The 16,738-nt window shown below is 44.4% G+C and overlaps 1 protein-coding gene across 1 annotated transcript in view; it reads left to right on the forward strand.

Moving 5' to 3' along the window:
* The window catches only part of LOC126215164 (alkylglycerol monooxygenase-like), a 232,049-nt gene that overhangs the window by 107,785 nt on the left and 107,526 nt on the right, over positions 1-16,738 (forward strand). The window contains exon 2 of the mRNA XM_049941833.1: positions 7,739-7,866. Within this exon, the coding sequence (XP_049797790.1) occupies positions 7,739-7,866 (128 nt within the window). The remainder of the gene's footprint in view (positions 1-7,738; positions 7,867-16,738) is intronic.

Below are 16,738 nucleotides of genomic sequence, written 5' to 3' on the forward strand. Positions count from 1 at the left end.
ATCGAGTGAAGGGTAGAGCCACGGGTCGTAACACATCTAAAATGTAACGTCCACTGTTCGAAGTGCCGTCATTGCGAACAAGAGGTGACCGAGATGTGTAACGAATGGCACCCCGTACCATCACGCCGGGTGATGCGCCAGTATGGCGATGACGAATAGACGCTTCCTATGTGCGTTCACCGCGATGTCGCCAAACACAAACACGGATGCGACCATCATGATGCTGTAAACAGAACCTGGATTTATCCGAAAAAATGACGTTTTGCCATTCGTGATGGTACGCATTTCTCCTCCTTACACGAGGCATCACAACAACGTTTCACCAGGCAACGCCGGTCAACTGCTGTTTGTGTATGAGAAATCGGTTGGAAACATTCCTCATGTGAGCACGTTGTAGGTGTCGCCACGACGCCAACCTTGTGTGAATGCTCTGAAAAGCTAATCATTTGCATATCATAGCATCTTCTCCCTGTCGGTTAAATTTCGCGTCTGTAGCACGTCATCTTCGTGGTGTAGCAATTTTAATGGCCAGTAGTGTAAGATATCGTGTGAGACTGTTGTGTGGTAAAGTTGGCGTATTCTTCAGATTGTCTTACAACGTTTGTAACGCTTTTCAGATCATTTAGAAGTGTTGTTATGACTTTTGTACCGGTAAAAAAAAGATATTTCTATCGTAGCACATCTGAAAATCTGCGCTGCTTTCCATTAGAGGTACCGGTAAAACGAGAGAAAAACAGAACTGCAGATTTTGAGAAATGGTACGATATAACATTTCTACTAGTACAAATGCTCTGAAAGGCGTTAAAAACATTGTAAGGAATCTACATTTCATAAACCTCCCTGTCTCGCCACACCTCCAGAAAGTCACAGTAGTGGATCCTTTTCTCCACAAATAAAGCACTTTATACTGGGTGTTCGGAAATTCCCGTTACAAACTTTCACTGCCAGATCTCTGGAGACTTTCTGCAAGTGCCTATGAATATTTCCGAAACTGAGGTTTCCGACAAAAGGAACTCAATGACAGCTCTCTTCTAGGGACGCGCCCCCCGTTACAGGTCTCATTTTGAAGGCTGCATATAGCGGAGCCATCTATCGGGACTTCATGAAAAATTGGTTGAGAAAAAAGTGTTGCATTGCTTGCTGAACACCCATCGTGTCTTCTTGCCAGCAGAATCGTTCTGGAGCCAGCTGCCAATACCGGTTCTCTAAATTTCCTAAATACTGCTTCGCGAGAAGAACTTCGCCTTCCCACGAGGCATTCCTTACGAGTTCACGGAGCATTTCTATAATACTCCTACGTTGACTGAACGAACGAGTGACAAATCTAGCAGCATGCCTCTGAAATACTTCGATGTCTTACTTTAATCACAAACAGCAATAAAATTACCCAGTTGTGAATTAGTTAATAATTACAATACGCTCACTCACTGCCCAGCGTCCTAGTGGAATATTGGATGCAACTAGTTACTATAGACATGGCATGGCCCGTGCTCGTGAAGTGTATGGTGTCAACAGAAGTACAGTCTCGGACCGCTCTACAGCTACGGTCCCAGGTTCGAATCCTGCCTCGGGCATGGATATGTGTGATGTCCTTAGGATAGTTAGGTTTAAGTAGTTCTAAGTTCTAGGGGACTGATGACCTCAGATGTTAAGTCCCATAGTGCTCAGAGCCATTTTAACCATTTTTTTGTCAACAGAAGCAGACGATATGAAGGTGGCGGTGATCGATAGCTATAAAATAATGAATTGGCACGGTAGCTATGCGTCACTGTACTATGGCTACGAGTTTCAATCAAATACTAGCCCACCCTCAGGCATAATAAAAGACGTGAGAATCATTATTTGTATGTACACGAATGTCACACACGATGGACAAAATAAAACTGGGTCAGAAAACGAACCTGCACGTTAAGGTAAACAGCACAACTTACATCGTCTGCCTCGGCAGGAATGATGTAACTTGGGTTCCCTAACTCAATTTGCATGACAAGCTTTCTGGTCCAGTTTGATTTGTTCCACCGTGTACATTACTTACATCAGAATTTACCTAATCGGCTCAGCGGCTTAGTCGGTGAAAGGAAATATATAAACGCACTTCCACGTGGTTTTAGTAAGGTGCAGATAGTTCGGGAGGTCCAGTGTGGGTTCGAATTATCGTAAGGCAGAGAAACTTGGTAGGTATGCTCAAGTGTTGTTGCGGAACAGATCTATACTGGAAAGAAAATTCAGTTCCACTTTTGGCCACCAGGCGCCAGTCTGGCGCTGTACACCATCTCGTCGACGTCTCCAGCACTCATATTGAACAAATGGTGTAAGTGGCAGTTTAATAATGAAATCGACATTATGCCTGTCTCAGTTGTTCGACCTGTTCTGCTCACATGTCATCCCTAATCCATTACATATGGAAACATTTCTATACGTCTTTCTTCCATTCACTGCTCATTTGCACCTGGTGGCCAAAATTCAACTAATGTTTCTCCAGCATAAATCGGTACTGCACTAACGCATTTTCCTTGCAAAATGATTTGGATAAGTAATGTGTATGGTGCGAAAAGTGGCATTTGAGCCTGAATAAGGAAAAGTGTGAAGTTCTTCGCATCAGTACTAAAAGAAATCAGCTAAATTTCGATTACGCGATAAGTCACACAAATCTGAAGGCTGTAAATTGAACCAAGTTCCTATGGATTACAATTACAAATAACCTAAATTGGAACGATCACATAGATAATATTGTGGGTAGAGCAAACGAAAGACTGCGATTCATTGAGAGAACACACAGAAGGTGCAACAGATCTACTAAAGAGACTGCTTACACCGCGCTTGTCCCCTCTATACTGGAGTATTGCTGTGCGGTGCTGGATCCGCACCTCGTGGGACTGACGGACGACATCGAAAAAGTACAAAGAAGGGCAGCTCGTTTTGTATTATCGCGAAACAGGGGAGACAGTGTCTCAGACATGATACGTGAATTGGATTGGCAATCATTAAACAAAGGCGTTTTTCGTTGCGACGAGATCTTCTCATGAAATTTCAGTCATCAGCTTTCTCCTCCGATTGCGAAAACATTCTGTTGGCAGCCACCTACATAGGGAGAAGTGACCATCACGATAAAATAAGAGAAATCAGGGCCCGCACGGAAAAATTTAAGTGCTCGTTTTTTCCGCGTGCCGTTAGAGAGTGGAACGGTAGAGAGACGGTTAGAAGGTGCTTCATCGAACTCTCTGCGAGGCACTTCATTGCGAATACCAGAGTAATCGCGTAGGTGTAGATGTAACGCAGTAGAATACGTACAAAGTTTCGTTCCCGTACGATATTTACGGCCCACATTGGACCTCTGCCAGTGGCTGCACTTTAGTTGCAACCACTCGGTATCAGTCTGCACGAGAAGGTACACAATTTTAACTGCAGGCAACACGTCTATCTGTTGTAGAATTTTAGAACATGTTTTTTGCTCGCGTATCATGTCGTTTTTGGAAACCCAGAATCTACTCTGCAGGAGTCAACATGGATTCCGGAAACAGCAATAGTGTGAGACCCAACTCGCTTTATTTGTTCATGAGACCCAGAAAATATTAGATACAGGCTCCCAGGTAGATGCTATTTTCCTTGACTTCCGGAAGGCGTTCGATACAGTTCCGCACTGTCGCCTGATAAACAAAGTAAGAGCCTACGGAATATCAGACCAGTTGTGTGGTTGGATTGAAGAGTTTTTAGCAAACAGAACACAGCATGTTGTCATCCATGGAGAGACGTCTACAGACGTTAAAGTAACCTCTGGCGTGCCACAGGGGAGTGTTATGGGACTACTGCTATTCACAATATATATAAATGACCTAGTAGATAGTGTCGGAAGTTCCATGCGGCTTTTCGCGGATGATGCTGTAGTATACAGAAAAGTTGCAGCATTAGAAAATTGTAGCGAAATGCAGGAAGATCTGCAGCAGATAGGCACTTTGTGCAGGGAGTGGCAACTGACCCTTAACATAGACGAATGTAATGTATTGCGAATACATAGAAACAAGGATCCTTTATTGTATGATTATATGATAGCGGAACAAACACTGGTAGCAGTTACTTCTGTAAAATACCTGGGAGTATGCGTACGGAACGATTTGAAGTGGGATGATCACATAAAATTAATTGTTGGTAAGGCGGGTACCAGGTTGAGATTCATTGGGAGAGTGCTTAGAAAATGTAGTCCATCAACAAAGGAGGTGGCTTACAAAACACTCGTTCGACCTATACTTGAGTATTGCTCATCAGTGTGGGATCCGTACCAGATCGGGTTGACGTTGGAGATAGAAAAGATCCAAAGAAGAGCGGCGCGTTTCGTCACAGGGTTATTTGGTAACCGTGATAGCGCTACGGAGATGTTTAGCAAACTCAAGTGGCAGACTCTGCAAGAGAGGCGCTCTGCATCGCGGTGTGGCTTGCTGTCCAGGTTTCGAGAGGGTGTGTTTCTGGACGAGGTATCGAATATATTGCTTCCCCCTACTTATACCTCCCGAGGAGATCACGAATGTAAATTAGAGAGATTCGAGCGGGCACGGAGGCTTTCCGGCAGTCGTTCTTCCCTCGAACCATACGCGACTGGAAGAGGAAAGGGAGGTAATGACAGTGGGACGTAAAGTGCCCTCCGCCACACACCGTTGGGTAGCTTGCGGAGTATAAATGTAGATGTAGATGTTAAGAGAGCGATGTGACACAGAGTGCCGGCCGCGGTGGTCTAGCGGTTCTAGGCGCTCAGTCCGGAACCGCGCGACTGCTACGGTCGCAGGTTCGAATCCTCCCTGGGGCATGGATGTGTGTGATGTCCTTAGGTTAGTTAGGTTTAAGTAGTTCTAACTTCTAGGGGACTGATGACCATAGATGTTAAGTCCCATAGTGCTCAGAGCCATTTGAACCATTTTTGATCATTCCACATTTAGGGCTAGCTCCAATAGATCACAGCAACTGGAAAGTTCGTCTAAGTCGTCTTGTATCTACCTACAGTCACGCAACTTCGACACCTTACCGTACGCCACGGCATCATCAGCAAACAAACGCAGATTGTTGTCCATCCTGTCTGCCAAATCATTTGTGTACACAGGGTGAGGCAGCTAAGTCATAACACCCCTTGTATCTCCCCAACCGTAATAGATACAAAGGTGCCGTTTGGACAGTGAATTGCAGGGACAGGGGATACTTGAATACATCACATTTCATGTTTGTACTATTTTCTGTTACAGATATATGAGACCATCTTTGTTTTTTTTTTTTTTTAATGGAACCCTATGTTAAATTTTATCGTAACATGATGAGCTTAAAAAGATGGTTTCAAATATGTATATATAAGATACGGTTTGTTCTCGTACATATATCCGTGTCTCAAAAACTATTCGCCTAAATATTATGATACACACATATACCAAAGATGACCTCATACCTCTGTAATAATAAATAGCACGAACATGAAATGTGATGTATTCGAGAAACCGCTGTCCCTGCAATTCACTGTCCAAACGGCATATTTGTATCTATTACGGTTGGGGACATGCAAGGTGTGTTATAACTTAGCTGCCTCACCCTGTATAAAGAACAACAGCCGTCCTGTCACACTTCGTGGTCTCTGATGAACACTCACCGTCGAGGACAACATGCTGGGTTCTATTATTTAAGAAGTTTTGGAGCCAGTCACATATCTGTGAACGTGTTCGATATGCTTGTAGTTTCGTTAACAGTCTACAATGGGGCACGTTGTCAAATGTTTTCCGCAAATCTAGAAATATGGAATCTGCCTGTTGCCCTTCATACACATAGTTCTCAGTATGTCACGTCAGGAAAGGGCAAGCTGAGTTTCGCACGAACGATGCTTTCTAAAACCATACTGATTCGTAGACATAAGCTTCTCCGTCTCAAGAAAGTATTTTGTTTTCCAACTAAGAACATGTTCAAGGATTCTGCAACAACTGAAGTTGATGAAGCTAAGATTAAACTGCGATTTTGCTCATACATGCTTGCCTTGGTAACATAAAACAGCTGTTCTTTACATCCGTATACAGTTCGCCACGCGCCCTCTTCCGTAATAAAAGCAGCGCAATCCTTCACTAATAAACATGAAAATATCAGTTCTGCTCAAGCATCAAAGGATTCTTACGAAAATTCCAATAAAGTTTCAGTTGTCAAGATAAGAAGGCTACACACAGCTTTTTTCCAGTCGCTTGGAACTTTGCGCTGGGCGAGGGATTTACGACAAATGCAGGTAAGGGGCCAGTGACGTAGAACACACTTTGTAAAATCCCAAACCCATAACAATATTAATATACGGAAGAAAAACGCTACCTTCTTATGCACCACCCTAATACTTTGCGACCTCTGAATTTGCGGCATGAGGCACCGTCACACCTCGCGAGGGCCAAGGAAGACCACCCTCCCTGCGAAAAAGCACTCGCATTATCGTGCCTATAGACTATAGACTTGCTGTCCTTCGTCGCGCTCACATTCCACCAGTAGCAGGAAATACGCCTGCTAGTTAGACAGCCAGCTACACACGCCAGCTCCTATCTAGCTCCGCGCCACCTGCCTGTCAAAGCAGCAAACATCTAGCCGCGCCCGTCTCTCATTCTCTCTGCGAGCAAACTCAACATTTCTTCTTTTAAAATATGTAACATTAAATCAATACTTTAGTTTACTGCGAATATTACTTTTTGAAGCACTGTAAACATTTTCTTTGTTTAATTACAAAGAGTGGGGGTAATACGGAAAATGTTCTCAAACCTAATTTTGAACGTCGAATGTTAAGTATATATACGAGATTTGGAAGGCTTCGTAATACCAAACGCTGACTGGAAATATCTTGCACGATGAGGGGCCCTGTAGTCTGCAGGTTGACAGAAACTGTTCCGTCAGTGGCGGCGCGTCTATTTGGTAAAACATCCACACCCCGCCTCCGTACGACTCATCGCCTGCCCCGGGTGGGTCCTGAACCTGTCCTAGAGAGAGGAGGCGTGTTTCAGCCCGAATTAATGGAGCGCTCTGTTAGTTCAGAGACAGGTCTCCGTGCCGGCGCTGACGTACGGCGGGGTAGGAGGTCCACAAAACCTCAGGCGTGGTGGGGATGTTTTGCACGTTGCGACAGCAATAAGGAATCAACTTCTACACTACTATGGCCAGGGTAGCGGGCTGTGTGTAGCCTTCGTATTTTGCGAAATTGAAACTCTATTGGAATTTTCGTAAGATGCTTCTGCAGAAATGATATTTTCGTGTATATTAGTGAAGGACTGCGCTGCTATTATTACGCAAGCGGGCGCGCGACGTACTTTGTATGGATGTAAAGAACAGCTGTTCGATGCTACTAAGGCAACCATGTATGAGCAAAATCGCAGTTTAATCTTAGCTTCATCAAACAACGAAAAAGTAAACCTACATTATATGAGGTAAATCACTGTATAATTAAACAGTAATAAAGTACCAGCCGGCCGCAGTGGCCGAGCGGTTCTAGGCGCTCAGTCCGGAACCGCGCGACTGCTACGGTCGCAGGTTCGAATCCTCCCTGGGGCATGGATGTGTGTGATATCCTTAGGTTAGTTAGATTTAAGTAGTTCTAAGTTCTAGGGGACTGATGAACATAGATGTTAAGTCCCATAGTGCTCAGAGCCATTTGAACCATTTTTTTGACACATTGCTGCCGTGCCAGTGTGTGATTGTTCGGAGCCGGCGCAGTGGAGTGACGGGCGTGTTGCGTCGTGCTATGTTGCAGGCGTGGCCCTACTTCGTGGCGTTCATGCTGCTGGAGAACCTGCTGCTGTGGCTGGAGGGGCGGCCGGCGGCGCGGCTCAACGACAGCCTCACCTCCATCTCGCACGGCCTCTTCCAGGAGTGTGGCAGGTCAGCGCATGTGTTACCTGCTTACGAGGGAACGTCACGGTCTGATCGTCCTCGACGATCTTCGTACTTACAGGGTGTTTCAAAAATGACCGGTATATTTGAAACGGCAATAAAAACTAAACGAGCAGCGATAGAAATACACCGTTTGTTGCAATATGCTTGGGACAACAGTACATTTTCAGGCGGACAAACTTTCGAAATTACAGTAGTTACAATTTTCAACAACAGATGGCGCTGCGGTCTGGGAAACTCTATAGTACGATATTTTCCACATATCCACCATGCGTAGCAATAATATGGCGTAGTCTCTGAATGAAATTACCCGAAACCTTTGACAACGTGTCTGGCGGAATGGCTTCACATGCAGATGAGATGTACTGCTTCAGCTGTTCAATTGTTTCTGGATTCTGGCGGTACACCTGGTCTTTCAAGTGTCCCCACAGAAAGAAGTCACAGGGGTTCATGTCTGGCGAATAGGGAGGCCAATCCACGCCGCCTCCTGTATGTTTCGGATAGCCCAAAGCAATCACACGATCAACGAAATATTCATTCAGGAAATTAAAGACGTCGGCCGTGCGATGTGGCCGGGCACCATCTTGCATAAACCACGAGGTGTTCGCAGTGTCGTCTAAGGCAGTTTGTACCGCCACAAATTCACGAAGAATGTCCAGATAGCGTGATGCAGTAATCGTTTCGGATCTGAAAAATGGGCCAATGATGCCTTTGGAAGAAATGGCGGCCCAGACCAGTACTTTTTGAGGATGCAGGGACGATGGGACTGCAACATGGGGCTTTTCGGTTCCCCATATGCGCCAGTTCTGTTTATTGACGAAGCCGTCCAGGTAAAAATAAGCTTCGTCAGTAAACCAAATGCTGCCCACATGCATATCGCCGTCATCAATCCTGTGCACTATATCGTTAGCGAATGTCTCTCGTGCAGCAATGGTAGCGGCGCTGAGGGGTTGCCGCGTTTGAATTTTGTATGGATAGAGGTGTAAACTCTGGCGCATGAGACGATACGTGGACGTTGGCGTCATTTGGACCGCAGCTGCAACAGGGCGAACGGAAACCCGAGGCCGCTGTTGGATCACCTGCTGCACTAGCTGCGCGTTGCCCTCTGTGGTTGCCGTACGCGGTCGCCCTACCTTTCCAGCACGTTCATCCGTCACGTTCCCAGTCCGTTGAAATTTTTCAAACAGATCCTTTATTATATCGCTTTTCGGTCCTTGGGTTACATTAAACCTCCGTTGAAAACTTCGTCTTGTTGCAACAACACTGTGTTCTAGGCGGTGGAATTCCAACACCAGAAAAATCCTCTGTTCTAAGGAATAAACCATGTTGTCTACAGCACACTTGCGCGTTGTGAACAGCACACGCTTACAGCAGAAAGACGACGTACAGAATGGCGCACCCACAGACTGCGTTGTCTTCTATATCATTCACAACACTTGCAGCGCCATCTGTTGTTGAAAATTGTAACTACTGTAATTTCGAAAGTTTGTCCGCCTGAAAATGTACTGTTGTCCCAAGCATATTGCAACAAACGGTGTATTTCTATCGCTGCTCGTTTAGTTTTTATTGCCGTTTCAAATATACCGGTCATTTTTGAAACACCCTGTACATACAATCTCGATGCTAGAATGAGATTTTCACTCTGCAGCGGAGTGTGCGCCGATATGAAACCGGGCGTGAGTCTTGCTTGGGGAGCTCAGTTGGTAGAGCACTTGGTCGCGAAAGGCAAAGGTCCCGGGTTCGAGTCTCGGTCCGGCACACAGTTTTAATCTGCCAGGAAGTTTCATATCAGCGCGCACTCCGCTGCAGAGTGAAAATCTCATTCGGGAAACATCCCCCAGGATGTGGCTAAGCCATGTCTGCGGAATATCCTCTCTTTCAGGAGTGGTAGTTCTGCAAGGTTCGCAGGAGAGCTTCTGTTAAGTTTGGAAGGTAGGAGACGAGGTACTGGCGGAAGTAAAGCTGTGAAGACGGGGCGTGAAGCGTGTTTGGGTAGCTCAGTTGGTAGAGCACTTGCCCACGAAAGGCAAAGGTCCCAAATGAATACAGACACATTTACAGATATTTTTCTCTTATTACGTGTATACAAAGCCAATGCAGTAGGCGACATATAAGCAGATTTACCAAAGTCTTTATTAGCAAGTTCTGCCATATGGTAGGTACAATAGGCGATAATGTCTCTATCAACAAAACTTTCAAGTCCAGGTACGTTAAGGAATACCAGTACCTCCACTTACAATGGCTACAGTGAGGCAACCATTACCGTGACCAAAAGTATTGACATTAATGATACTTTTGATCATGGTAATGGTTGCCTCACTGTAGCCATTGTAAGTGGAGGTACTGGTATTCCTTAACGTACCTGGACTTGAAAGTTTCGTTGATAGAGATATTATCGCCTATCGTACCTACCATATGGCAGAACTTGCAAACAAAGACTTTGGTAAATCAGCTTATATGTCGCCTTCTGCATTGGCTTTGTATACCCGTAATAAGAGAAAAATATCTGTAAAGGAGTCTGTATTCATTTGGGTTAAAGCTAAAGGAGTATGTGAATATGTAAAGTTTGTTGGTGACTGTACTTTGTATTTTCATAAATAGATTGATCTGTATGCAAACTGATCTGTAGCGTCAGCCATTAACCGGACATGGGTGCATCACGACAGTGTATAAAACGATCGAGAACATAGAGATCACCACAACAGCTGGAAACAAGAAGAACCGCATACCAGTTAAGAGTGTTGCTGCTACTGCACTTGTCGACGTGTTTTCTGTGGTTGTAGACTTAATTTTAGTATTGACATTAATGATACTTTTGGTCACGGTAATGGCTGGCTCAATGTAGCCCTTGTACGTGGCGCACAGTTTTAATCTGCCAGGAAGTTTCATATCAGCGCGCACTCCGCTGCAGAGTGAAAATCTGATTCTGGGAACATCCCCCAGGCTGTGGCTAAGCCATGTCTCCGCAATATCCTTTCTTTCAGGAATGCTAGTTCTGCAAGGTTCGCAGGAGAGCTTCTGTACAGTTTGGAACGTAGGAGAAGAGGTACTGGCAGAAGTAAAGCTGTGAGGACAGGGCGTGAATCGTGCTTGGGTAGCTCAGTTGGTAGAGCACTTGCACGCGAAAGGCAAAGGTCCCGAGTTCGAGTCTCGGCCCGGCACACAGTTTTAATGTTCCAGGAAGTTTCAGTCTCGATGCTGCTGGGATCGTAAAGCTTCGTATACCCCATTTGAATGTGTAACTGAAAAACATCTCTGGAAAAGGCGACGTATTTCTCCCGGAAGCAAAGGGTTAGATTACGGCATATATCAAAGTCTACAAGTAGTTTTTCACTCGGTCAGTTTCCTAAAGCAGTACGTCACAGTTCTCAAAGAAATCCTACCTTCGAAGATTAGATTTCTAAGTGCTCTTAAGTATAAAACTATGTTTGTTCGCATATTCCGCAGTAGATAAGTGCGTATCGTAATAATGTGGTTAATCTTGACGCCTAACAAAACTCTACCATCTGGTGAGCAAGATATATCAAACAGGCGAAATACCCTCAGATTTCAAGAAGAACATAATTCCAATCCCAAAGAAAGCAGGTGTTGACAGATGTGAAAATTACCGAACTATCAGTTTAATACGTCACGGCTGAAAAACACTAACGCGAATTCTTTAGAGACGAATGGAAAAACTGGTAGAAGCTGACCTCGGGGAAGATCAGTTTGGATTCCGTAGAAATGTTGGAACACTGGAGGCAATACTGACCCTACAACGTATCTTAGAAAACAGATTAAGGAAAGGCAAACTTAAATTTCTAGCATTTGAAGCCTTAGAGAAAGCTTTCGACAATGTTGACTGGAATACCCTCTTTCAAATTCCTAAGGTGGCAGGGGTGAAATACAGGGAGCGAAAGGCTATTTATAATTCGTACAGAAACCAGATGGCAGTCATAAGAGTCGAGGGACACGAAAGGGAAGCAGCGGTTGGGAATGGAATGAGACAGGGTTGTAGCCTATCCCCGATGTTATTCAATCTGTATATTGAGCAAGCAGTAAAGGAAACAAAGGAAAAATTTGGAGTAGGGATTAAAATCCATGGAGAGGAAATAAAAACTTTGAGGTTCGCCGACGACATTGTAATTCTGTCAGAGACAGAAAAGGACTTGGAAGAGCAGTTGAACGGAATGGACAGTGTCTTGAAAGGAGGATATAAGATGAACATCAACAAAAGCAAAACGAGGATAATGGAATGTAGTCGAATTAAATCGGGTGATGCTGCGGGAATTAGATTAGGAAATGAGACACTTAAAGTAGTAAAGGAGTTTTGCTATTTGGGAAGGAAAATTATCTGATGATGGTCGAAGTAGAGAGGATATAAAATGTAGACTGGCAATGGCAAGGAAAGCGTTTCTGAAGAAGAGAAATTTGTTAACATCGAGTATAGACTGAAGTGTCAGGAAGTCGTCTCTGAAAGTATTTGTATGGAATATAGCCATGTATAGAAGTGAAACGTGGACGATAAATAATTTAGACAAAAAGAGAATAGAAGCTTTCGAAATGTGGTGCTACAGAAGAATGCTGAAGATTAGATGGGTAGATCATATAACTAATGAGGAGGTATTGAATAGAATTGGGGAGAAGAGGAGTTTGTGGCACAACTTGACAAGAAGAAGCGACCGGTTGGTAGGACATGTTCTGAGGCATCAAGGGATCACCAATTTAGTATTGGAGGGCAGCGTGGAGGGTAAAAATCGTAAAGGGAGACCAAGAGATGAATACGCTAAACAGATTCAGAAGGATGTAGGTTGCAGCAGGTACTGGGAGATGATGAAGCTTGTACAGCATAGAGTAGCATGGAGAGCTGCATGAAACAAGTCTCAGGACTGAAGACCACAACAACAACAACAACAACAACAACAACAAAGTAGTTTTTTACTCGGTCAGTTTCCTAAATTCCTAAAACAGGAAATTAACCGTAATGTAATCTCTTGAAATATTTTATTATTGAATTTTTTCGTTGTATTTTTAATTTTGTTCCGTTGAGGTAGGGAATATTAAAAAAAATACCAACGAATGAGGGATTAAAAATATGTTTCATTTAATGCAAAGTTAATCGATATTCGCTGTATTTTGACGAGTACATTCCGACGGATGATACTTGTTATAAAAACAATCAAAACATTTTTACTTTATACTTTCGACACCACGAACGTTGTGCGAATGCACCTTCATTTTCGTCACAATCGCATCTGTATTCTCTCAAGCCCGCAGGAAACGCCACTCCATTGACGTTATGGAATACTGTTAAAATAAAAAAAGCCAAATATTGAAACAAAATTTGACATTCAATGTGTAATTTTGATTTATAGAGGCTTGTAATTCTTTTTAATCAATTCCTTGCGGAATTTTCATGATTAATTATAAATTGAAACAGACATTTGAAAAAAAAGGAAACAAAAGTAGCATAGACGGGTCTCGAACCAGGGTCGCTCACTTGACACTTGGCTACTTGCTCATTTGCCACAACAGTGAAACTTTTCTGTATATAAAGAGCTGCCCCAACCTTAACAGGCAATATTTCAAAAACGAGGCCTCATTGGCACCCACAATTTTAGCGTGTGACAGGTGGCTACCCACACTATAAGCAGGCGAAGTGGGAGCTCATAAGTAGATGCACCTCGCAGGTCCCCTAGTCAGTATTTCTGCAGCAGACTTTGAACGACTTGAGTCCATGCCCTGTCTAGTTACTGCACAATGCCGGGCAAAAGCCGCTCGGACACGATAGCGGGAGGTACCCCATGAATTTTGTCACCTCAGTGTAATTCCACTACAATGCATTACCCTTTCTTTACTTCTGTTGATGATCGTCTAAATACCCTTTCCACACTCTATTCATTTTATTCAACTGTTCTTCCCCGTCTTGTGCTGCGCCTGACACAATTACAATTTCTTTGACAAACCCCAGTATTTTCATTTCTTCTCCCTGATCTTAATTGCCCCTCCAGATTTGTTTCCGGTTTACGTAGCGAGGCACATAACTCTTTCACACCTACACACAAAGTGTGCAACATAAAGCTGTCACTGTTCGACGTGGGCGATATACGTGTGTGGCACACCGCTGGTGTCCTGCGACCTTTAAAAAACGAGAACACTACGCACCCTCTTCGTCGCCTGCCATAACGGGCCGTCGTGCTAGCTATCGCGTCCGAACCGTTGCGTAACACCTACACAACCTACTTTACACTGCTGGCCACTAAAGTTGCAACCGCAACCACGATATCGAATAACCAAATTTTCTTATTCTGCATGTACCGTATAGCAGGAAGAATACACGATTAAATTTGTGGGTGAACTGGGGGTGACACAGGCAACAAGAGCTTATATCTTAGGAAGACATCAACCAGCAGGTCCCAGAGGCGGGCTGGGAAAACTATTGTTTGGGGTCGGGTTGTATAGAGGAAGAGACCAAACAGCGAGGTCATCGGTCTCATCGGATTAGGGAAGGACGGGGAAGGAAGTCGGCCGTGCCCTTTCAAAGGAACCATCCCAGCATTCGCCTGTAGCGATATAGGGAAATCACGGAAAACCAAAATCAGGATGGCGGACACGGGTTTGAACCGTCGTCCTCCCGAATGCACGTCCAGTGTGCTAACCACTGCGCCACCTCGCTCGGTAAACCTACTGAACATCATCTGTTATCAAGTACTCTTTAAAACAATATATTACACTACTGACCATTAAAATTGCTACACCACGAATATGACGTGGTACAGACGCGAAATTTAACCGACAGGAAGAAGATGATGTGAAATGCGAATGATTAGCTTTTCAGAGCATTCACACAAGGTTGGCGCCGGTGGCGACACCTACAACGTGCTGACATGAGGAAAGTTTCTAACCGATTTCCCATACTCAAACAGTAGTTCACCGGCGTTGCCTCGTGAAAAGTTGTGATGCCTCGTGTAAGGAGGAGAAATGCGTACCACCACGTTTCCGACTTTCATGAAGGTCGGATTGTACCCTGTCGCGATTGCGGTTTATTGTATCGCGACATTGCTGCTCGCGTTGGTCGAGATCGAATGACTGTCAGCAGAATATGGAATCCGTGGGTTGCATCTTATCCGCATGGCTGTAACGGATCGTGCAGCCACGTCTCGATCCCTGAGTCAACAGATGGGGACGTTTGCAAGACAACAACCATCTGCACGAACAGTTCGACGACGTTTGCAGCAGCATGGACTATCAGCTCGGAGACCACAGCTGCGGTTACCCTCGACGCTGAATCACAGACAGAAGCGCCTGCGATGGTGTACTCGACGACGAACCTGTGTGCACGAATGGCAAAACGTCATTTTTTCGGATCAATCCACGTTCTGCTTACAGCATCATGATGGTCGCATCCGTGTTTGGCGACATCGCGGTGAACGCATCCTGGCTTATCACCCGGCGTGATGGTATGGGGTGCCATTGGTTACACGTCTCGATCACCTCTTGTTCGCACTGACGGCACTCTGAACAGTGGACGCTACATTTCAGATGTGTTACGACCTGTAGCTCTACCCTTCATTTGATCACTGCGAAACCCTACATTTCAGCAGGATAATGCACGGCCGAATGTTGCAGGTCCTGTACGGGCCTTTTTGGATGCAGAAAATGTTCCACTGCTGCCCTGGCCAGCACATTCTCCACATCTCTCACCAATTCAAAACGTCTGGTCAATGGTGGGCGAGCAACTGGCTCGTCACAATACGCCAGTCACTACTCTCGATTAACTGTAGATCGTGTTGAAGCTGCATGGGCAGCTGTACCTAAACACGCCATCCAAGCTCTGTTTGACTCAATTCCCAGGAGTATCAAGGCCGTTATTACGGCCAGAGGTGGTTTTTCTGGGTACCGATTTCTCAGAATCTATGCACCCAAATTGCGTGAAAATGTAATCACATGTCAGTTTTAGTATAATATATTTGTCCAGTGAATACCCGTGTATCGTCTGCATTTCTTCTTGGTGTAGCAATTTTAATGGCCAGTAGGGTAATCGACAATACAAGACTCAACAAAAAGGACACATTAAAGATTAAACTTAAGCTTTCACCCTCAAAAAAAGTCATTAAATGTGAAACACCAAAAGCGTAACAATTTAGATATTAATTAACGCTTTTTTAAAAAAATTACATTTCCTGAAATATTAAATATTATTAATTGACATTGAAAGTCGTGCCGAGGCACACCATAGCCTGAAAATTACGATAATATAAGAGAGCGGCCCCACGCCAGGCCAGGGCGCAAACCGACAGGTGATGCACTCAGTTATCTTCAGCAGTGAACAGGTTACATAAGACCAGAGCCCTTGCCCTGGCTCTAAAAGAAACAGACGACGACGATTCTGGACGTGCCGGGAACCATCGAACGCAGACGACGCACTGGGCGCATACATAGCCAAAGAAGCGCTTTTGAGCAGTTAACTTGAATGCGACTGCTGTAATTAGCGTGGTAAACTACCTTCAGTGTAAATCATCAAAACATAAGAAACTGCCGTCAGGGATGATACGCACCGTAACATAAATACATTTGTTTTATGTATTCTACCTCCTGTATTAATTTGAAGGAATAGTTCCGGAACTCCCTGTAGTGACAGTGTTGAGACCACTGACGGTCAAAGTATGTTTATCTTTGTTACTGTAACGTAAATTTGAGTTTGTACTACTGCTTTTAACACTGTTACGGAAATGGAACCACTGGGGAAAGTATATACACTACTGGCCATTAAAATTGCGACACCAAGAAGAAATGCAGATGATAAACGAGTATTCATTGGACAAATATATTATACTAGAACTGACATGCGATTACATTTTCACGCAGTTTGGGTGCATAG

This window comes from Schistocerca nitens, chromosome 12 (genome assembly GCF_023898315.1).
Source record: "Schistocerca nitens isolate TAMUIC-IGC-003100 chromosome 12, iqSchNite1.1, whole genome shotgun sequence".
NCBI lineage: Eukaryota > Metazoa > Arthropoda > Insecta > Orthoptera > Acrididae > Schistocerca > Schistocerca nitens.